Source organism: Aphis gossypii, chromosome 1 (genome assembly GCF_020184175.1).
Source record: "Aphis gossypii isolate Hap1 chromosome 1, ASM2018417v2, whole genome shotgun sequence".
NCBI classification, from domain to species: domain Eukaryota; kingdom Metazoa; phylum Arthropoda; class Insecta; order Hemiptera; family Aphididae; genus Aphis; species Aphis gossypii.
Window position 1 is genome coordinate 48,920,617 of NC_065530.1, and position 25,440 is coordinate 48,946,056.

The 25,440-nt window shown below is 25.8% G+C and overlaps 1 protein-coding gene across 2 annotated transcripts in view; it reads left to right on the top strand.

Moving 5' to 3' along the window:
- LOC114126804 (uncharacterized) overlaps positions 1–25,440 on the top strand; it is a 198,508-nt gene that overhangs the window by 44,169 nt on the left and 128,899 nt on the right. The window contains exons 2-3 of one of the 2 annotated variants that reach the window (XM_050199229.1): positions 1,460–1,530; positions 21,526–22,397. In XM_050199229.1, the coding sequence (XP_050055186.1) occupies positions 21,748–22,397 (650 nt within the window). In that variant the 5' untranslated portion in view covers positions 1,460–1,530; positions 21,526–21,747. The remainder of the gene's footprint in view (positions 1–1,459; positions 1,531–21,525; positions 22,398–25,440) is intronic. The other variant, XM_027990821.2, reaches the window with a different exon arrangement.

The following is a 25,440-nucleotide window of genomic DNA, read 5'->3' on the forward strand; positions in this document are numbered from 1 at the left end:
TATATACGAGTACTATTCATTTTTAAAAAAGTTTTTTTCCTTTATTTAAATTTTTTTTTTTTAGAAATATTTAATTTGATTGATAACTTTTCATCCCTAACACAAAGTTAGTCTTGGATATAGAAGTAAATTTATTCTTGATGTATTATATTTGATTGAATTTACTATATTAAAAAAAATATATATATATAAATACAATGTTGTTGTAACTTAAAAAGTATAATTGATTCAGTGGTTTGTAGTCTTTGCTAATTACCCACTACATTTCCTACCATTTTTGTTGAATATGCAAAAAAATAATTTACTAATGATCTCCAATAAAGAATATTTTTTTGCTCTATTATTATTTTTATTGAAAAAAATATATGGTTTAAATCCAGAATATTATAGTTTATAATTATTATTGAAGATAGATATAATATATTATAGACTGCATGTTTTTCCAAATAATATACATATATCATTAAAAATAAACCTCGGTATTTTAATGTTTTAATATTAAAAATTGTTATTTAATATAAGTATTACAACTTATAATATTGATGTATAATGTTTGTTATCTTACTTTATAAATTAAATATTGTACTCGTATTAATATAAATAACACAGTTTGCGTTTAGGTTTAATTTTTAAAATATGCATTTTAACATAAAATATAATTTTAAGATAAATATGTATTATTATAATATGTGTTTCAAATTCGTGATTTTTAAAACGTATTTAAAAATTGATCTAAAATACATCGATAACTAGGCCATTAGTATAAGAATTTTTGTTAAGTTACTTTGTTCATATTTACATCTTTTTTTTTTTTTTAGTATTAGATTAAATTATACAATTCTATTTTTTTTTAAGAATAATATTACATTTTTGTCGTCCTGTGGGTTTGGTCCAAGTGCTTGACAGATTTGTTTGGATATGTGGGATTGGTTACGATACTGGTTATATTGTTTACATTCGGTGATGATGTGGTTGATGGTTAAAAGAACGCTGCATGAGTCACATAGTGGAAATTCGTCTTTACTCATAAAGTAGCTGTGCGTTAGGTGTGTGTATCCAATTCTGAGGCGGTTTATTATGGTTTCTTCTTTGCTATTGAGTTCAGAATTTTTCCATGGGTTTATATTATTTTTTATTTTGTCGAGTTTTTAACGTAATTTATTTATTAATATAACATAGTTTAATATATTTTAATTTCAAAAAACAAAAATTTTACTATTATAATATGGTATTAATATTAATTTGAAACAACAATCTCTCTCATATCTTGACTATATTACATTCCTTCAACAACGACAATCCCATATATTATACAATACACCTTTTCCCTCATATATTTTTATAAATTATTATACAAACTCAGAATATTATGAATTTATTTGTATTATGTTAATTTTTATTTATAAGACCAATAATCTATATCATATCACTAACATTGTACGTAATTTAATTTTTTCAGATTGCTCGTATTCAGATTATAAGTATATAATTAAAATACAAATTGAGAATTGTTGAAGAAACCTGAAAAAAGTAAATACTTATTTATTTAATTTAGTTACATAAAATACTTTGTAAAAGCATTGGTAAATGTTTCTTTTCAAACACTTACGAAGTACAATAATATAATACTTGATACACCTACATACATCCATATTTTGTTAAAATAAAAGTGTAACTCATAATATTTAGCATATTGAATAAATATCTATAATTTATATTATACATATATATATATACATACATTTTATTAATTATTTTTGAAATTGCATGACTTTATTTGTTTTATTAATTTATCATATTTAATTTAAAAATGCTATTTATATTGAGATGTGTTGGTAAACATTGTATGTAGAAATAAAATGATATATATATATGTGTGTGTGTATATATATTTATAATATATACGCATGCTTGCCTTGAAAATTATAAATAAAAGAAAAACCACTTTTTGTAATTTATAGTGTATTTCGAATTTTAAGGGAAAACTTTTAATACAATTATTTTACTCCAACACATAGCGTTTGGCTTAAAACCAAAAATCTTTGAGGTCAATGACTATAATATGTCTGCACTATTCGAACTGTTTAGAATGTGCAGAAATTTTGTGGTCAAAACATTTTTGTTCGTTAATTTGTATTATAGAAACCTAAAAAGCGTACATCCTATGGTGATTAGTATTTTTATTAGTGAAATGATTTCTGTTTTTTGGCTTTTACCTTTTTAAAAATCATTATATACATTATGTTCATTATGTTATGTACTATATCATCGACTAAATAAGTATATATTTATCCAATATATAAACATTATTTATATATATTATATACATATTAATAATTCACTATACCCAAACAACATTTTAAATACAATATTTTGAAATGCTTATTTGAGTCAGAAACATTTCTCTTTCTAAGAGAAGCAACTTTGTGTATTTGGTATGTGTTATTATCATGCAGCTATGGTTGACGTATAGTGCTACGCGATCTTCTGTAAATTCATCTTGTGAAGGTCACCGGCTGATTTATCTCCTAAAGTCTGGTAGGTTTCTCATTCTCGCCAACCAAAGGTATTCGGTTTATAGGATAAAATAAATATTATTTAATTTTCGATTGAGTGTAAAAATTTTAATTCAATTTAATAACAGTTTTGTTTTCTAATTATAACACATTCTAACAAAAAATCTTGAACATTTTTAACGATACTGGTAACAATCTTTGGTGCCTTGGTAGTATAAACACAGCAATCTTACGTTTTTATTAGGTATTATTATTATTATTATTATTATTATTATTACTATTATCGTCTGTTTCCTCAAAAGTATAATACGCCCACTAAGCAGGTTCGTGTGGACGCCCAATGTCTATGTATAAATTTATTTTTTCTTTAAAAAAAAAAAAAAAACAAGTTTAAAGTATTTACAATATAATTTTATGTGTAAGCTTTCATTTCAAACTAATGTTGCATGATTTAATAATATTATTATTTTTTTTTTTTTTGGTAATAAATTTCTATTAAATAATATGTTTTGATAAAATAGTCGTGTTTAGTTGTGAAAAATAATAACTTACACTTTTAACTTAGGTAAAATATTTATAATGATTCATTTTGAATCTTTGAAGTATACAGAAGTACCATTTTTAATGCTATAATTTAATTTATAACGGGCGTAGGTATATAAAATATGCAACGTCGTGCATTTATTAGCAAAAGGTTTTTAGTTTGTAATGACAACAAATTTACCTAAAGTGTGTAATAAATTAATATGTTCATTAAAGAAGAAGTCAATTTGTGTACTTAATATTATCTCGGTTTCGGATACCTACAAAGTTCATTACGATACGAACAACGCGCGCGATATGCCATCCAGTCCGAGTGCTCTGTATTTGGCGTAGTATAACACGTGTCACGACGTTTTCCCGAAGTACGGCCTTCGCCTACTTTAACACACTCGTATTTTTATCGTTGAAGTACGTTCCTGACCGTTCGCGTTTCGTTTTATTCTTCACATTATGTTTGTTTGTTAGTGGTTTCTATATTGTGTCGTTCACCACACGTCGTATTGTGTTTCCGTCGTGTGTGTTGCGGCGGTTTTGTGTTTGGATCCAACGCCGCATTCTATGGATATTCGGGTTTTTAATCATTTATCGTGAGTGGAGACATCGTATAATATTGAATTTGTCACACATGGGGTTTTTTTGTTTATTGCACGCCGTACGTACGATCGATCAAGGTATCGTAGTTACCGCACTAATTTTGACTTGTCCATATTACAATGTGATAACTACGGAAACGATATCTGGTAACGATTGGTGTTATAGATTGGTCTAGTATTAACAGTATATAGTACATAATCTACATAGTACAATAAAATAAAAAGTATAAGTGATAGGTATGTATAGTAGATAAGAAAATAGCTCTCGTTTTACGGAGTTTTTCTTTAAGATTAATACACTTTTTTCACGTCGTACTTGTTTTGTTTTATTTAATGTCCCTATTTTATCCTCACTCATGCCCGGTCCTATAGTACCGTAATACGGCATAATTTTGTAGTTTTCTTGAATTATGTTACCGTCAAGTAAATACCTACATCGTGTTAGTTTATCACATTACATTTTACGTTCGGGTTTCTTTCTTACTAAGTATTCAATAAATTCAAAACTTTTTTCTGGTACTCGTACTACGATTATAATCTGAGTCCACTACCATCTTTCGTTTATTTATCTTTTAACTGAGTGGTTACTTTCTCAAATTAAACCAAATTTACTGTTGTAAAATGGACAAAACACATTCGGGTGTGATTTCCTCTTAGACTATTTTAAAATACTCAAATATTGGGTCACCCTATCTCTTATAAACTTGATTATTAACGAAAAATATGTTATTTTTGAATTATCGAGATACTTTCTGATAATGTAAAAAATGATTTACATGGACGAGTATAGGCAATGTTCTGGGTCGTTTTCATGGTTTATACCATTATAAATAATATAAAGTGTGATTTTGTCGTATACTATGTAGAAACCTATAATTGTAAATCAGTTAAAGATTATAAATTGTATTACATTATCGACTATACAATGTATAAAGACTTCTTGCTAAAGACTACAAGTTACGTGAATTAAGCGTTTGTGAATGAGTATTTAACTCTAGAATATATTTATTAGGCGATCAGCTATCAGCAGTGATGGTAAATATCTTATTCAGCACCATTCAGTGATTAAACTTACTTACTGCCATATGATCATTGATCATATACCTACTTATAAATATGTAGTTCTAGATATTTCGGTTTCTTCGTCAATTTGATTATTACTGAACTAACATTTGGCAAAGATCATAAAATGTTTGATTAAAACTGTTATGTTCTATTTGGTTTCATAAGACTGACATCGTATACAAATGTACCTAACCTGTATTATTCGTAGGACTGATATAATTTTACATCATACATATGTAATATTACATATAAGTGATTATTGTCTGAAAAAATGGAAAAGTAATTATTTAGTGTTCTCAAAAGGTCATCGAAGATCATATTATTTTTTATTAGGATGTATATCATAATCAAACACAGTTGCCAAAAACAAAAAAAATAATAATAAGCGAATATTTCCATCGTTAAAATGCGTGTTATTATTTATTTAAATAAATTACTTTTTATATGTAAGTGAAAATAATATTAAAATACACACACTTATGGATTGGTGTTTTCAAAGTATTTAGTTCAATTAGTAATGATGATATTCTTGTATCAGTTCATATTTTACTGTGTCCATGTTTGTGTTATGTTTCGTCCATCAATGTATATTTTCTATGCGTTCTCACGTTTTATTCGGTAAATCCACAAAGGGATAAGAACAGCCACGTATTCCCACGAATGCAATATATCAATCGGCATGTTTTCCACGCCGTGTTAAAATAATACCAAAATATGCAATAGGATCACACTAACACTTATAAATTATAAGTATTAAAATATTGTATTATGAATAGCAATTATGAAATTAATAACAGAAAAAAATATATATATTAAAAAAAGATTCAACATTTTAAGTTCGCTTTACCAAATTATTTCTTGTACCCATTGTATAATTTTTTGACTATTTAATAGTATCGATGTTGAGCAAAAATGTTCTATAAATATTTAGTTCTAGATAACGAAAACTGGCAGTTTCAAATGTACTACCTCTGTTTTAATGTTAAGTTATGTAAATGTATACACTAACGGTATTTCGAATTTTTGTAAACTTTCCAATATAGAAGTTTTATAATGTGACTTATCTATGGATACATTTAGAAAATTGAGGCAATAAAAGTTTTTAAATCAAAAGTGAAATCTAACAGACATTTAATATTATTTCATTTATCACCATAAGATCTATGACTGTTAAATCTTCTCTCGCTTAATGTTTGATAATAGTAGTAGCGATTAAATTTAATTATTAATTAAAAACAATAATATGTAGAGCTATATATTATAAAGTGTATTATTAAACAAAGTAATTTTAGTTTATGAATAATGAAAACATAATAAAGAATATTTAAGAATATTTGTACATAGGTAGATACTTGTATATCATTAATTGTTACAATGATATTTTTAACGTATTTAAATGAATCTATAAAAGTTAATTTAAACTTACCCGGTAATTTGAAACTAAGTGTAAAATAAAAATTAAAAATGAATAATTCAATTTTTCATTATGCTTAATGATTTCTTTAATGAAGAAGATAAAAAATATTTCATATTTTTTCAAATTAAATTCAAGTTCTTGCTTTTCATATAATATCGCTCTTTGTACTTATTCGTTTTATAATCACGGTTTATTTTAAATAAATTAGTTATGTAAATACTAACTGTATTTTGGAAAATATTTACGATGAACATACATTAAATATTGTGTATTGTAAAGCGTAAAATTAAAATGGTTAACTATCAACAATTATTTACATTGTTTATTTAATTAATTTTATATATATATACATATTTATCAGTACAATTTTGTTTGTTTTAGAAAAATATGGATTTTATTAGTTTATGACGCTTAAATATAATTCGATTTTTAATCCTTGGATTATTTTGGTGAATTATTAATTTAATTATCTTCAGATATTTTTTATTGTTCATACATTATTAATATATATATATATATATATATATATTTTTTTTTTATACATTGTTTATCTTCGTTGTAATTATATGATATATATTTACTCTTCTACCATTTGTTATTATGTTTAGAAAAATTAATTTTTGAATTCTATAAATTATAGTAAATTAACGAAGACGTTTATACGTCACACGTCACTTTTATAGTTGTATGATATGTAGTAATACAATATATAGGTAGTTAGTGGCCACAGTGTTTTATGTGCCAATTTATATACTTTTTGTTTCCTTTATAATACTAAAAAATATAATTAATATATACAAAGTCGTTAGTATTTACATTCTAATTAATAAATAGCTTATTATATCTATTTTGAAAAACATCCTATATCTGATAAATTTTAATCCAGTCATCATGATATTAAGTTATAATAAGTTTGCTATAAAAAATGACATAAAATGACATTCATATTTAAACTGTTATTATAGTAAATAATGTTGATTCTTAAAAACCTATTTTGTATTTATTTTTTATATCTTATTGCTATTTGGTATTTTCAAACAAAATCCTATACCTCGAGATATGCAATGTAATCTGATAGTATAGATTCAGGTTGTTACTGTTATAATTTTATTATATATTTGTCATTTATCATTAATTTCTTAAACTTAGAATTATTAAGCTATTCATTATTTATTGTAAATTGTAAATATGTTCAATATTTTTCTGGTTATACGATGCTAATAAACATATTTAATTATTTAAGCGAATTAAGTGCAAGTACTACGGTTTAAATTTCAAATATGGGCCAACCATTCATTATGAAATTATGTGTGACGATAGTTAAAATGTGAATGTTGTATTATTTTTAAATAGTAATATGATTGAAGTTTGGTATGTCAAAAGTATATACATACTTTGGAAAAATGTGTTTAGTTTTTCGACAGATGATTTATTTTTGATGCATACATATATAAGTCGTAAGTTCAATATTTAGTATTGATGATCGTCTTAAACTTGTTAGTTGTTACGGTGTATTTATTCCAGGCGATGCAAATCAAGTTTCAACTTTTATTGGTATTCGAAGCAACAAAAACTTTATGAGTAGAATAATATATATATAACCTTATTCTAAATATACTTGCGGATTTATTGTAAACCAGTGGAAAAAGTAAGTTCAATTGTCACAGACTACCGACGATTTCCCGGGGGTATTTAGTTGAACATTTTTATTTTTTACTTGACAAGTCAGATAAGGTCGATATAGTTTTTTTTCCAAACCACCGATTTTCTTTATATTGTGACTTGTTGATTTATTCTGGGCTGTTATTTATGCACATTCCGTCGTTTTTCTTAAAAATTTCACTTACATTCGTTAAAATATATCCCTTAAAACTAAAATTTTTTTAAAAATAATAAATTTAACTCAATATACAGTTTATACTTTTTTCACTTATCCATAAATCTAGATAATAAATAACATATATTATATAAATACATATTATCATATTATATACATAGTTTTTATGTAGGTACATATATGTATATTGTATATAGAAGCACAAAAATTTAAGTACAATATATTATTGTTGATTTTGACAGTGAAATAATCTTATAGAAAAATAAATATTAAATGAATATCTTTTATAAACCTAAGTATCAATTACTTATATTCTATTGTCAATAAAATAAAAGAATAATTACATAATTTAATTTATAGATATATTGAATAATTATATACATTTCAATTGTATTTAAAATTAAAAACTGTAATTAGATACTAGGTAGCTATCATCAAAATCTAAAATAATTACAACTCTCAATCTCAATAATTTTTTAAATTATTTAAGGCTCTTTTGAATCCATAATTAAAATTGATGTTACATATTTTGAAGTTAACGAGGCTTAACATTTTAATAGACCCCGATTATTCAGTATTATTTTCTTTTACTTATCAGTGTTACTTTGATTGTATTCATGGTTATAACTTACTGCATTTATTGGCGATATCTATAATAGTATCGATTGAACAATTTTTACACGTGTACATTACTAATAATCGTTTACAATAGAGTACCTTTAATACAGCATTACATTTGGTAAGTTTCCGTTCTTATTAAGTAGCAAAACACGAAGTAGTAAAAATGATTTCTTTATTAAGTAGTGGTATAGCTCATAAAATTCGAAAATCATAAATCATTATTTTACAAACATTAATTTTAGTTGGTAGTTTTAATTGCTATAATTTCTACTTATTCTAAAAGGTTTTGCTTTTATAAAAATTATAAAGCTATTTCGTTTATCGTTGATTTAATAATATTACATATTAATTAAGTATGTGTTATCTGTAATATTTATGCAATTATATCGACCTTTTAATTCCAATATAATTAAATTTTAATTTTAATATTAAAGTTAAATAATAAAATAAAGTTCTAATTTATCGAATTCTTTGACTTCTATCTATATATTTATCCTTATAATATATATATATTTATATTTTATATTATGTACTATAATATGTTTCCACTTATAATATAAATTGTATTTATTATTATTACATCTTATTATACCTTATTGTATATTTTATCCAATAGCCAATTATAATTAAATTACATATTCAATTCATTGAATCTTCATTTAATTCATCAATAATACAATGTTATAAACATTTACATAGTAGAAAATTAATAAAGCAAAAAAGAGCCTGAACCACTACAATTGATTCACGTAAAACAACAGTATTCCAGTTTGCACATTAATTTCACTATCAATGACATAATATTTTCATTAATCAGGCTATACATTCTTAATTTCGATGATTTTATAATACGCAGTAATGTTATTATATTATTATTATTACATTACAATATTGTTTCTACAAAGTTATAATGGGCAAATCAACATTTTATTTTAACTTATATTAGTAAAAACTAAAAGTAAATATAGATTTTGTTTTTACAAAATACTATTTGCACCTATTATTGTGACATTAAAATAAATTTATTAAAACTAAGTTTGTTGTACAAACATCAAAGATAACAGAATAACAAAGTTTTTTTGAAACTATTTTCAAATATTTGTCATAAATATATTATTATACTATTAGTATGTTATTACTAAAATTTATAAATTATGTTTTCTCTTATATAATAAGTGATTTTAATTTATCATAATAACAAAATTAATTTGTTAATTGACGTTATAACTTTCTCAAATTTCAAATAATATTAGTTGTTTATCAATGTGCTTTACTTAATTTAACAGATGTTTAGCAAACATCATTGATTTGGCTATTTATTTTAGTTTCAAGAGAAATTTGATTGTTTACATTTTTAAGAATGGCGTACTATATGACAATTAAACCATAGTATTTTCCATGGTTTCTTGTTTTCAACAATATATAATATATACATTATCTCAATAAAGCCAATACGTACAAAATAACATATTATATTGTATCTTAACTATTTTTAAACTTAAATATTGTGTACTATTCCTAAATAACTACTAAAAGAAAAATATTGCATTTAGAACATTTATATAATTGTTTTTTTTTTTATGTTAGGAGAGATACATATAGATACAATTTATCTCAATAATTATGTTTAGATTACTTAGATTAGGATATGACATGTGTGTTGATTAAATTCTCAGGTGGTCACCCATCTTGGAACTATCAATGAAAATTACATACATTAGTCTATCCCTGCTCTATAAGTTTATTTACTTAAATTCCAAATGGTTTATAAATATACTTGCTTTGTTATTTTTAAAAAATATTATTAATGATATAGCTCGATTTCTAACATAAATTGTGTAACTATTTATACGTTTTTCATTGATGAGTGTATATTTTGAAAATGTTTAAAGAATTAAACTCGTTTGAATGTAGCATTTAATAAAAATATAGCTTACTAGTATATATATAAAATTATATACATGTATACATACTATTTTTGTATAGGCGTATCTGTAGCATTCATGGTATTTATAGACATTCTTCAGTTCAAACGAATAAATAACAACAACTTTGGAGATAAAAACGTACATTTATTAGTGATGTTCTTGTATAATATACTTATACACGTATATATGGCTGTGGATCAAGTCAAAATAGCATAAATACTTCTGTGTCGAATCGTCCAAGTACGGTGTCTCCGATGAACCACGAGCGTTATGATTTCCACTATGCTTGAAATAAAGCTTTTGAAAAAATCTATTTAAACTACCGTCACTCGAGTGGAAACCACTTTTGGCGCACACTGGTCGATTCATCCTTTTGAATGGCCATTGTAATATGAGGAAAGTGAAACACGGAAACCGGATAGAACCGACCGTAGAAAAATATGATTTACGGTTTCTAGTTTTTTTTTTTCATTCCCCTTCCGCATTCAGTGACACGTTTTCACAAACGATATTTTCTGCTCCCAAACTGCCGTTTTTCCATCGGCAAGGGTTCACACCATGTGGTTTCTAGGTGATTTCAATTTGTCTGTCAGATGCGATATCGGGGTGAAAATACACCTACAAACAGTTTGGACAACTAACACGTGTCGTTGCGGTAAGTCAAAGGCTGAGAGAAACCGTAGAAATTCCTTTATCTGCTCAGGACATGCAGTTTCATAAATGTGTGTTAAAAATGTACTAGATTTTTCGTTACAATATGCAGCAAAAACTATTGTCCAGCAGGCGTCTAATACGATATAATTTCTACATTATTTGTAACGCGTGAAAAGTTTCAAATAATATTATATACTATTATGGCATTACGTTTTTGGGTAGGTAAATCCGTTTTAGCAATCATATTTGTATTGAAAATTTTATGAAATCCTACATTTATTCAAATGCAAAATTAATTGTAATATATTTTCATACATTTCAGTCAATCTAGTAATTTTATATTCTGAGTGTAAGCAATGAATGTGTATGTTTTACAATGCAGTGGCATTTTTTATTTTGCATTTAAAGCTACTTTTTACAGTATAAAAAATACTTCAATCGGTTTCTAGTAGAAAATAAAATTCAACTACACTTTTCAGGTGTAGGAGGAGGGGCAAAAGTAAAAATATAAAGTGACTCCAAATGAAAAAGCTAATTTTGAAATAACCAAGAATATTTATAAATCAATTTTAGATTCTGATCAATATTATATTATATAATATTATATGTATATAACTTATGTACATTTTACACTGAATTGTTTTTCTTTAAGAATAGATCTGGTGGTAGTAAAAATGTGTAATATTTTTAAAAATAATCGGATGAAAGCAAAACAATTAAAAACAATTTTCTTTTTAAATATCAATAAAATATAATACATGGTCTCTTATAAATATAATATTAGAATAGAAAATATTGTTCTTAACATAACCAAAAAATATAAAAAAAACATATGTAAATATTATTTTTTTTTTATGAATAATTTTTTGAGTTCAAATTTAAATTAAATTATTTATTTAAACGAAAATTAACGATTTTAGTTATTAAGATATACCTAATTTAAATATAATATTATTCTTGGGTACCTATCTCCATGAAAATTTCAACGTTTATTATACTTTTTAAGTAATATTTTCATCTAAAATTAATTTAACGAACCACCGTATTGCAATAATTTTGTATAAAATAAATTATTAAAATATCAACATACATGTTTTATTGAAATTATTACTTATATTAATATAGACTGTCTAGTCATTTTCGTTAAAACTTGTATTTAGTATTCAATGATTATTTACCATTGTATTAAAAATTATTATACATATAACAGTGACTTACTCAATGGCAAGAAACAATCAATAGATACTATACAGAAAAGCGGTTAGTTATTTTTCTTTTTCTTTTTTAATTATCAATATTATATAACATTCTAATAATTTCAATGTGTTTTTTTTAAACTATGCATTGAACTTAATTGAATTGAATTTTTTTTAAGTATTACTTTAATTTTATGTTTATATTATGTCTTAACTGATAAATTTAATCAATATAGATATATATTTAAAAAAAAGGATTTTAAATTTAAGTGCTGTAGTAATAATATATTCTCCTATAATGCCCTTATAATATTACTAAGCATACCTGGGTGTTCAGGTGTTTTTTAAAATATTTAACGAGTGGGATAAAATATTAATGTCTAAAAAGTAATTCTTTGGAGAAAAGCCCTCTATCCATAATATATTTAGCATAAAGTTAAAGTATAATTTCTTTAAAACTATTCAAGCTATATATGTAGGTATATAAAAACATCTAGTAATTTTTTTTTTTTAAAAAATTGACCAGTAATTTTTGTCATTATAATACCTACTTTTAAATAATTGTGTGGTGTCCGCATAGTTAAAAACCTAATATTAATAATATGTTACTCACAAACTAAATATTTCATAATTTATCGATTCCTGTTTGGTTCCACGTTAATTTGTATATTTTTAGTTGGATCTCCATCTACTATTTCCTTTTTTGAATTTCAGTATTTATAGATGAATTAACTATACTTTAATAAATACTTAATTAGTTTCTAATTTTAAACTACTAAAGCATATATAATAATATAATTATGTTTAAATATTTCTGTTATTTATACAGCATACTTATAAAAATATATAAAAAAAATGTCATAATTTTAAATTAAACGATCTCTTTTTCATTATATAATAGGTCAATGTTATTGTTTTGATAAACAAGATCAACAATAATTCTTTTAATTCAAAAAATGGTTACTACTGGATTTACTGTATTTAAGTAGTATTTTGATATTTCAAATAAAAGTGCTCATATAAAAAAAAAGTAATTATATTTTATGACAATTTAATAATAGTAAATAATCTTTAAGCATATTATACTTTATTTCTTTTTTTCTAAAATACATTTTTTTTTTTAAATTTTGCGGGTGAAAATAAAATATTTATTTGTTAAATTATGTAGTGATAGGCAAATTTAAAATACTGGAGAAGTAAAACATTTTGAAACGTAATTTTAAATCCTCAAATTAAATATCAAAATATCAAATTAGGTAGTTATTATTATTTATTTATTTTTTTTGAGTGTAAGAAATACTTTTTTATTTTTACACTGTATTTCAGATATGTTCTAATCTTGTGCCAGTATATACCTATATAGTATTATAAAGTATTGATTGTTGGTTATTGTATATGATATAGTCGAATCATGAACAGAACAAATACGTGAATAGATTTTTGTCGCTTTCAATATGGTGGTGAATTGTGCAATCGGCTTTTCACTGTAAAGTTTCTTCAGCAGACGATTCGGGTTTCTTTATCTTTCTCAATTTCCAGGTTTGTTTCGCGAACCTATAGTATTGTCATCGCTCACGGGTTACTATGTACGTGGCGGTTCTATTGGGATAAAAAGTTTGAAGTCTGTTGTATAGTAACTTAATACAAATAAATAGTGTCTATAGTGGTTGCGTGTTTGTTAAAAATGAATATTTTTCAGAACAAGTACCTCTTCAGTGATTTAATATTATGAATAATTGATGAAACCTAAGATAATCGCTCGGTTATAAATCGTTAAGTCGTTGTATATAATATTTCATCATTAATCCGAAATGCGTACTATTGAACCGAATAATATTTTTAAAGCTCGGACTTTATTACAACTTTTTCTACGAAATTTAATTTATTGCTGTCGTTGTTATAATATAAGTTCGTTTCATCAAATTTACATTAAAAATAAAAATCATTTTAGCATAATTATTTTTATGCATTTTTTTTTTTTTAAGTACAGTATAATGTACTTGATGTATGTTTGCATATTCTTAAGAAGTTAGGTAAATTTATATTAGATGATAAACAAAACGCTAATGTTTGATAGCGATAATTTATTCGTCTCATGCTATATGATATGAACTACGGCGTAATTTTCTATTAAACATTGTATATTAAACAGTGATTTTTTTACCAAACAGCACTTGTTATTTCAAAATCTATTCATGTTTTTGAAAATATTTTTTTTTGAGCCATGAGCCGAAATGAAACATTTAAAAAAAATATGTTTTAATATTTTTTATCGTTATAATAGTTTAAGTTTTTTAATTTTTTGAAAGACAACATATATTTTTAACTATATTTTCCGAACACACAATATTTTTTAAGATATTTTAGTTCATTAAAATCAAAATTCAGACTAGTAGTTTTTGAGTTATTAGTATTTAAATTATAAGTTAGTGGAGTAGTAAATAACATTTTGTAGAATACCCCTTACCACTCCACTCTGCTTAACAAAACTTTAAAACTTCAAACACTATTGGCCTATAAACTACACGTTCGAATTTCGATTATCGTGTATTAAAATATTCTGAAAAATATTCTGCTCTAAAGTACGAAATTTAAAATGTACATTGTCATTCTAAAGGATAAAAAACTTAAAATAATAAAATGAAAAAAAATATTAAAAATACACATATTTTTTAAAATTTTGTTTTATTTTGATTGAATATTAAGTAAAAAAAATATTAATAAACATAGATTTTGAAATAATAAGTGTTGTTTGATAACTATACAATTAGTGTGTATACTGTATACAATGTATGTATACTATACATATATATAATTATTGTAAATATAATAATTTTAGTTTAATAATTTATTAGGTCAATGATGCTATTATAAGCTGAGATCACAATAGACAATTATGTATTCATAAATAAAGTGTTCATGATTCTTAGATATTATAGTAGTACCATTATAACAATGTTTATAAAACTTGACCAATGAGACGAATAACTTGAGTTAGCGCAATGTGAAAAACATAACATCGTTGAAAGTGAGAGTTTGTCGGCAATCGCAATATTAAGTGTTAACGTATGATTTTTATGAATTTATAAAAGTGTTATTTTCATTTATTTAATAATTTTGAGCTTTGATAAATTTTGTGTGTGAATATCAGAAATTAACTTAGGATTGAGGTATTGGAAGTTTTTGGTAATTTACTATTAATTATTAGTATCACCATAATTATAAATAAACAATTTTATAAACATTAAATAATCGAAGTGATAATTATCTGTTTTGAAAAACAATATGATATTTATCATTAATATTGTCAGTAGATATTCAAATTCAGCTTTAATAATATTACTCGTTTGCAATATAATAAATTAATTTGGGTAAATTAATTATTTATTAGGGTGAGAGGTTAATAAGTTCGATCTATTTTTTTCTAAAAACGCACTATAAACCGCCATATATTTATGTTATGCGTCTGACCTGTGCCACAAAAATACCTAATAATAATAACACAACGAATGATATTATAATTTATAATTTATTGTCGGTAAACGTTTGCGCTGCGCTGTAACAATCGACCGGACTGTCACAATCGTTGAAAAGAGTTATTGTTATACGAGCGTGTAGTTCGTGTGAAACTGCGAATCATGAGGATAGACTTATTCGTATGGGTCACAGGTAAAAGAATTTTTCGGCTGCCCGATATGGACCAAATGCAAACAATGAAAAAAAAAATGCTTATTCCGGCACAAGCTTCTGCAAATATGTAGTTCTTAAAGTCGCCTAGAAAACACATACTTGTATAATATAATATTACTAAAACAACGGTTTGAATTATATATCAACGTAAAAATAAACACTTTTAACCAACTAGTAATTATGTTATATATTTATTACATTAATATTTAAAAAAAAAAATATATATATAATTATATTCGAAATTCCAATGAGTAGTGAGTGGTGTTATGACCTTATAACTAATAACTAGAACTTTACAAATGAGTTTATTGCTTGTTTCAAGTGTCTTCCGTATCCCTATCTGCAGTCTAGCCGTTAGCTAAACCATACTCCAAATTGTCTGACGAATTTTTATGATGGACCCCATTAAATATGTTCCTATTAAAAAAAAAAATGGTAGCTTATACTGGTGACTATAGTAATTTACTAGAATTTTTAATAGGTTTTGGTATGCTAGGCGATCTTTTTCTCAATTGGTGCTTATTGATTTAGACATTTCTTCCGTGCTGAGACTTGGTGATTACACTGGCTTTAGCATGCTGATATTTTTAATTCTCTGATTTGTATTGACCATACCTTTTCGGATTATAATATGATGGAATTTGATTCATGCTTTTGTATATATAAGTTCATTTCACGATTGTAACATAATGGTATTTGAATCATTGTATGCATGATAATTATAGTTATTAATTTCTGATGTGGAGTGAGCCTATATCCATACCACAGCTGATGTTGTTTTCGTTAATTATAAACAATACAGTTAATTTTTTTTTTTTTCAAAATAAACCTATAATATACGAGTAGTACACAGGAAAAATCGCATGACATCATTTATTATTAAAATTGTCGATTGTTCTTAAAAAAATCAGTACCTATAATAAATCCGTTGTGTCAAAATCTGCTGGATACTCTAAATATTGTTTACCTTCATCATAGCTATCTCGATAACGTTGCATAACTCTAATTATATAGTATCTATGATCTATGTGTTAATTAATACTAAATTCTGAACGGAGTGAGGAATGTATTGATTTTACAATGATGTGTGTGTTTCATTTTATTATATTGTGTGTCTGTGTACAACATAAATTGTCGTAATAATTGTTCAGTTTAAAACTTTAGGGGTGATTTTCGATGGCAAATTGAATATCCTCGGTGCATTATATAGATCAAAAATAAGAAGTTTCCATTATTTATCAACAAAATCCAGAAAACAACAAAAAAGTGACGAAAAAACAGGAATTTTCAAGCAAAACCAACTTTCGATTTTTCTATGTAGTTGTAACTAAAAAAACAAATTATTTTACATACTTATGATCACTAAATGTTTATATTAGCGTTTCCTATACAGGGTATAATTTTCAAAATATTAAATAATAGCTTTTTTGTTCTATTTATAGACAGTTAAAATGTTTAATTTTTCTTGAGTATTTTTTTTTTTTTTTGGAAATTTTGATTAAAATGTTGATTAAACAAAAAAACTTTAAAATTTTTATGAAATATTTCAAAATATCGAATATTTGCAAGTAATTATGTAGATGAAAATTGAAAATTCATAGAATTATTTATACAAGGTTGAAAAATTCAACACTTCGTTTTAAATAAAATTTCTTTCAAATCACTATAGCGAAAATTCGAATCATCGTTATAAAAAGATACTTTGAGTCTGAATTTTTAATTTTTACGAAATTGTGTAACGATATTGATTTCAAATGAATCTAAAATCTAAATATTTGTTATTTTTCAAAAAGTATGATTTGTAGATACTTGAAAATTTTACCAATTATTTATATTTGAATTTTCTTTACATAATTAAATTTTCAAATTATTTTGCTTATTTTAAAGCTATTTTAGGCGTTTGAAATATTCGCTATAGCTTAGTTTTTTTTTATATATATAAATGTCAATAAAAAAATGTTAGCTAAGTCAACAATTTTGAAATTTAATAAAAACTTCTTTGTGGGCTAGGCTTATAACAATTAGCAAAAATATAAAAATACAAAGTCACAGTATTTTTTGATCAGCTTTTGTAATTCAAGTATTGACAAAATTTATCAAAATCATGAATATTTGCAAATAATTTTGTAGTTAAAAATGTATAAAAATTTTGCTAAAAATTGAAAATTTAATATAAGTTTTTCTATAAATTTTGCTTACAATAATTATTGTAAAAAAAGTTGAGCGTTGGCCAATCAAAAAAAAAAAAATTATATCTAAAGTTAAAATATTTAAGAAATCAAAAATTCATGCTTAAAATAACCATTTATTAAAATCAAATAACATTAAATTTTTGTTATAGTTAAAAATCACTATTCATAGAAACTTTTTTATATACCATTTGTTTAAATTGGCATTTTCTGCACAAGATTTAATTATAAAGCATTCAGGTCATCAAAACGTAAGCCACATTTTCACCACAAACTGGAAAATATATCTTAGGCTGACAAACCATTTCCATTCAGAATCGTTTTTTAGTATACAATGATACCTATCATTGCATTCAAATTTAACACATCAATTATATAGTGACCTACTCTATGTGTTCGATACCTACTGTACAGCAAAGCGTTACCTTTTTTCGTCACCGTTTTTTGATGTGATCTTATTGTACTAGAAATCAATAATACTACTTGTACAAAACACTTGACTTATATATAGAGAGAGATTCAAATATAGGAATCTATACACTAACAAGTAATAATTCCATCCATTCCAAGTACGAAAAGTTATGCATAATGGATTTAATCAAAAAATACCATGGAAATAGCTCTAGTGTAAATTAAATTTTAAGTGGACCTGGTCATTGAGTTGAAAAACGACAAATTTAAATTCAATGTAAATCATAACACACAAAAAAACTATTTTATAAGCGGAAATGGTATGTCAATCTATATTCTTAAGGATATTACATACGTTTTTCAAAAAATAAAAATAAAATAACATAATATATTATTATTATTAAGTAACTTCAAACATTAAAAGTCAATACAGATGTAACATAGAACAAGAACAATGTGAACATAATCAGCAAAGATAAAATATTTGATATCGTGGCCACTGGCCAATGGGAAACCTAGGATTCACATATTTTAAACTCCTTAAAAATTTGATTCTATTTTTTTATTTTGATATAATGTTATTTTTTACGGAAAATAGAAAAATTCTTTTGATTTAAATACGCCAAGCTAGAGTAGAAGACTTAAGTAGAAAATCGAATAAAAAGTGGAAAAAAAAATATAGAATTAAGACGTGTTCAGTTTTGTTCCTAAACTATATTAAGATTAGATTAAGGAGACAACTTTTTAAATATATTATTATCGTAAAAAAATAAAATATTAAATGTTAATAACTTAAAAACTAAATTCTGACGTCTTCACTGTTTTTAGCCTATTAAAAAATTATACATAATTCTTCTCCATAAAATTGTTACAAATATGGATGTCTGATAACAATGATCCATACCATATTAGGTTATTTCAAGTTTTTAAGTATAAAATAATTGTTAAATCTATCATATTTCATCAGATTACACTATAAAAACATAAAAAAAAATCATTTGTATAAAATGTATACGCATTAAGATTTAAAATATGGAAAAATATGCAAAATCAGATTTTGTACTTATAGACCAATAATACCTTGAGAATCAAATTTACATCTCACTTATTTCGAATTTAAAATTGTATTCGTCGATAATATCATGCAAAATCATCGATTCTTCAACCCTGATTATTATTTAAAACGGCATTTGAATAACTCTCAATACTGGTCGTTATTTATATAACCATGCCAAACTAACATGGTCGTCCCTACACGAGTATATTATATTTTTATAACAGTTGTGTATTTTATTAGATTTAAATCTATTATGCAACACAAGCAGCATTCGCTTCATCCATCAATGTATTTTGAGTTTATTTTAAGGAGGAAAATAATCTTTCATAAATCTATGCTGACGCAAATATTGAGCTTATTCGGAACGCCCCACTCTTTTCATAGTACCTTTATATTGTTATATCGACTAGTAGCTGCAATGATTTCCAAACTTTTATAGTTGCAACTTTATTATATTTAGATATTATAAGATACGATTTTTCAATTTTTTTTTTTTTTTTTTTTTTATTATTATTTCTATTTTATGTGAAATTGCACAATAAAATAAAAATATTTCCACGTGTCGTTACTCGTTAACATTAACTGACCAATATGACATAGATCCAATACCTTTGTGTCATTCAATGATATAAAACTTACGGTTACGTCATTGTATAAAAATATAAATACAACTGTAAAATTATTGCATCTCTTTACACTCTTACTTAAATGTAAGTTTATTTAACGCTCAGAATCGTCAGTGCATGTGCAAATAAACCATCATTTCTCTTTCATTTTGTCAGTCTATAATCGTATTAGTGTAATAGGCCTGCCGTATCTATATTATAATATGCTTAATATCATTGTTATTTGTTACTATATACCATTTAATTTAGTGGTATATTTAGACCATAAACCAACTGGTAGGTACGTCCAAATTAATATATTTTTTTAATGAAACTAAAGCTTTAAAATTTAATTTTAAAGTATACAGTTTTGTTGTTTTAAATGAATTTATGAGTACCTATTTGTAAAACAATTATTATTATTATTATATTTTTATTTTTAGCATGGATATGATTTCTTTTTTTGGCTGGATGTAATGATAGTTTTTCTGATCGGTTTCTTGACGTAACCAAATTATTTGCATTTACACGACACCCACTGTTATTATTAGTATAATTTTTTATTTGAAATTTTCGTAAGGCTATCTATAGCAAGTGATAATTAATATAATAAGTAAACTTATTGATAATTTTTTTTAAACGTTAATATATTTCAATGTTTTTCCGAACATCGGAAATAATATCAAATAATTGTACAGATTTATTTTTTATTATAGTACACTTAAATCAACCGATGAATAATAAAATAATACTACTACATCTCGTGCATTATTATTCACGTTTGTTTTTAACCAAATGTTATCGTTAATTCATATAAATTATTAAAACTTTGTTTGGTCTTTAATAATAGTTGTCCTATTTTTTTTTTTTTTTTTATAACCGAGTTGGAGTTACAGTGTCTATAATGTTGTCTCTTGTAACCTATGCATATTATTATAAATTCGATGCCATATCAATTTCATTGGTGCTTTTTTTCTTTTTAATTATTATACTTAACCTAACATAATATTATGTACGGTTCAATGTTATCCACTGGTCTGAAAAAATATCAAAATCGCTATGTTTTTTTTTTCTTCAATTATTTACGATTATAGAAACGATTTAATTTCTGCGTTTAAGGACGTTTTTACGACAGAGTAGTTTCGATCGCGCCACCGAATTTACGATACCGACCTACTATAATATCGACGTTTTTGTTGACAGGAAGCGGGAAATGGCCGCAAAGGCGGCTGCTGCGACGACGACAACGACTGCGGCGGCTCGGGACACGGTCGTATTGAGCGTACGTCATTTTCGTCGAAAACGAGTGGGACGTCGGCCGTGGCCATCATCGCCGTCGGCGGACGGATCGTCTTCGCGAGCGGATCGCCGACAAAACCGGCTCGCCGGCGCGGTGAAGCCGGCCACTGCCGAGATGGCGGCGTGATGGCGTCCCACGGCGAACACGAAACGGCCGTGGCCCGGTCGCGTCCGTGCGCATGCGCGCCCCTGCTGGCCGTCGCGCTGGCCGCGGTGCTCTTGGCGGCCGCTTCGACGGCGGCGGCCGGCAACGAGGCGGTGGACGGCGGCGACGACGGCGTCGCGGTGCACCGGTGCGGCACGCCGCCCTATCAGCCGCTGGTCGGCACCAAGGGCGTGATCACCACGCCGAGATTCCCCGGGCCGTTTCCGGTGCCCATCGAGTGCGAATGGGTGATCCAGGCGGACGCCGCCGCCGCGGACGCCATGATGATCGAGGTGTACTTCACGCAGCTGTACGTCACCGACGGGCTGACCATCACCGAGTACTCGCAGTACCCCGTCGACTTCGGCTTCGTCACCGTGCGCGAGGTGTTCAACAAGTCGCACATCACGCAGTACGGCCAGTCCATGCTGTCCACGTTACCGTACCTGGTCATCCGGTTCCAGCTGGACCGGTTGCAGGGTAACCACATACGCGTCCACGACGACCTCATGGACGTTTACGGTTTCAACATCACGTACGAGATGAGGCCCGTCGGCAACGAGCGCAGCGACGTGTGCAGTCTGTACCATTGTTCGTACTCGGGCAACTGTCTGGGTAACGCCGACCTCACGTGAGTACTATTGATTTTCGTATTATCTGTCGATATATGATAAAATCTTACGAAGGCGCTCCTTCGAATCGGTGTAATAACAATAGCAACGGATGAGGTTTTCGCTCTGGATCATTTGTTTTTTTTTTTTTTTTTGTTACCACTTAAATGCACGCTCGTCGAGGTATTGTGTGGCGAGCAAAATCGATTGGTTGTTTGTAACCTCTACTACAACGCTGACTAGCTGTAGTGATTTAATTTTTATATACCAAAAATATAGTTGTAATGTTATGTAGTATAATATAATATGTTACCGTTAACATTTGGATAATGTCGACATTAGCTATCCGTTTCGGCTAATTTGTAATTTTTCGTTTATAAACATTAAATATCGACATCGAACTGACAATTTTAACCTTAACCAGTTAAGGAGTTGACCAGTAATGAATAATGTTAAAAGTTATAATATTATATTAAGTAGGCTATAGAGTTTTGTTAGTATTCTAAACAATAATAAAGCGTAAGACTGCCAGAGTATAATATTTAGGTCTGTCCATATATGCCCTCCAGCTAAAATTGGAGACAGTGTGAGAGTCTTTTTACCGAATGTCGACAAAGGACAAGTAGTAGACCCAAGAAACATTATAATACTGCAGTTGTAACTATTGAGGATGGACAGCATTATAAACTTGGCAATAAATTAGGTACTTTGTTACAGTTATACTCCAGAAATCAATTTGGTATTTGCCTGTTATCTTTAATACCACTTGATGAGGTTAGGTACATGTAGAAAAGTCATTGGGGGAAATTGGGAATTTAATATCATACGGTTCTGGTCAAGAATACAAAAGGTATAAAAGGGGAAAAGTGGCACCAATAGATATAAATGTAAATTATCTAGCAGTTTGTATAATTCAAAATGTTATGGAAACATTCCACGTACCTAACAATAAAGGATAACACATTAACATTTTGATTCTATAATTAAAATAATATTTTAAGAAATAATTTAAAATATAATATAAAGTTTAATAATATCGTATCATTAGTAGGTTAGGTTATTAAAAATAAAAAAATAAAAGTATATCAATAATATTATGTATTTTATGGTTTTTACTAAATAATATTGTATCTTATATTTTTAAATATATTTAATATTGTTAATAATTTAAAATGATTTTATCTCACAAATTATCCAAAAGTTCTTGGTTAATATCGTATTACCCAGTTAATGTTATTATATATATAATATATTATATACCTATATATATATTATTATTTCGTATATTATATTATTTATTATTTTATACAAAAATAAGAACAACTTGATTATCAGTTTAACCTTGTAATGCAGAGAAATGTACACTTAATTTAAAATAAATAACACCTATTATGTATAATTAAAACATCGTATTGACTACACCATATTTACTGAGCAATTTTTTCTCAAAACATTCTTAATAGTGTGTAAATTTCGATAATACCATAATAATATTATGAACTACTTTTAAATTTTGCATAATAGTATTTTTTAAGAAACAACCAATACTCGTACATCTCAATGTAGCACGAACTTGTGGAGCTTTTATTGATGATTATAGAGTTCAATATGCACTTTGTGTATAACTACAACACTTATATGTCAAAACTAAATTATTCAATCGACTTTACAACTCGCATTAAGGTAACCTAAAACATTAAGTTATATACACTGGCTGTGACTAGTGATGTATGTATATTTAAACATAATAAAATAATATTTATTTTATAGAGAATAACTAATAATAATAATATTTATAACGATAAAAATGCTCTGCTTTGCTATACAATAGGTTTTGAGTAGGTCACTATTATGGGTGTATTAAATTTGAATTCAATAATACACCTATTGGTTATCATAGTGAACGAAAATGATCCTGAGCGGAGACGGTATTTCAGCCTTTATCACGTCATACTATATCCCACAATAATGTTTATTTCACTTTTAATTTTATGGTAGATTGATAAATTTTTTTCCAAAAATACCGTTCTATTTATTATTATTATATAGGAATATATACATTATACACTTATGTATATTTATATTCCTTATTATACAACATATATAACTAAAAATGTAACAACATCTTTCTGTAAAAACTATGATATAGTAAAAATAGTTCATATTATAAATAGATAATAATATCTTAAAATAAATAAACATTGTATAGCGTATAATAAAGTGTATTTATAATATAATATATTTAAAAGTATAATTTCTCACAAATGAATAATTAATATCGTTATATTTTTTTCATTTAAATAAGTAATTACGTCTAAATTTGAACTTTTGAAATTTTTTATAAAAAATAATAACCTTTACTTTTTTAGATTTTTTGCCTTCAATATACTTATTAATTGTAAGGAATCTTGTATTAAAAAAAAAAAAAATAGATAATATGAAAGACAATTTTTTATTAATTTTATTAACTAAAAAACAATTTCCATGTTTTTGCGATTTTGTCAAAGTTCTAATTTCTAATGCATATAAAAAAGTGCTTTTGTATTTTTAATATTTTTGTATAAATATAAAATACACTTGTGAGATATTGTATTAAATTTTCAAGAATTTTTACTCATGTGAATAATTTTTATTGATATTTATAGGAAAAAACAAATAATGATTAAAAATATGTCATATATACATATTATATATAAATAGCTCAAAATATTCAAAATATTTTGAAAATGTTTTCATAAATATGAGATGATATTTTAAACATTTATGGAAATTTCAAGTATATACTGTTTATGTTTGTTACTTATATTTTTATTTTTATTTTTTTTTTTTTTAAATACGGCAAAAATAATTAATTTACGGGTAAATATCGCGTGTTGTAAGTATTTGAAATTGAAATGCTTTCTGGTAATTTTTTTTTATATAAATTAGTTTAAATACTTATAAAGAACCTTGTATAAAATTTACAATTTACAATTATACAATTTATGAATTTCTACCTTCAAAATAATTTGTTAATTTTTGTGATTTTTATAAATGTTATCACAATTCTATTTGAAAGGCTTA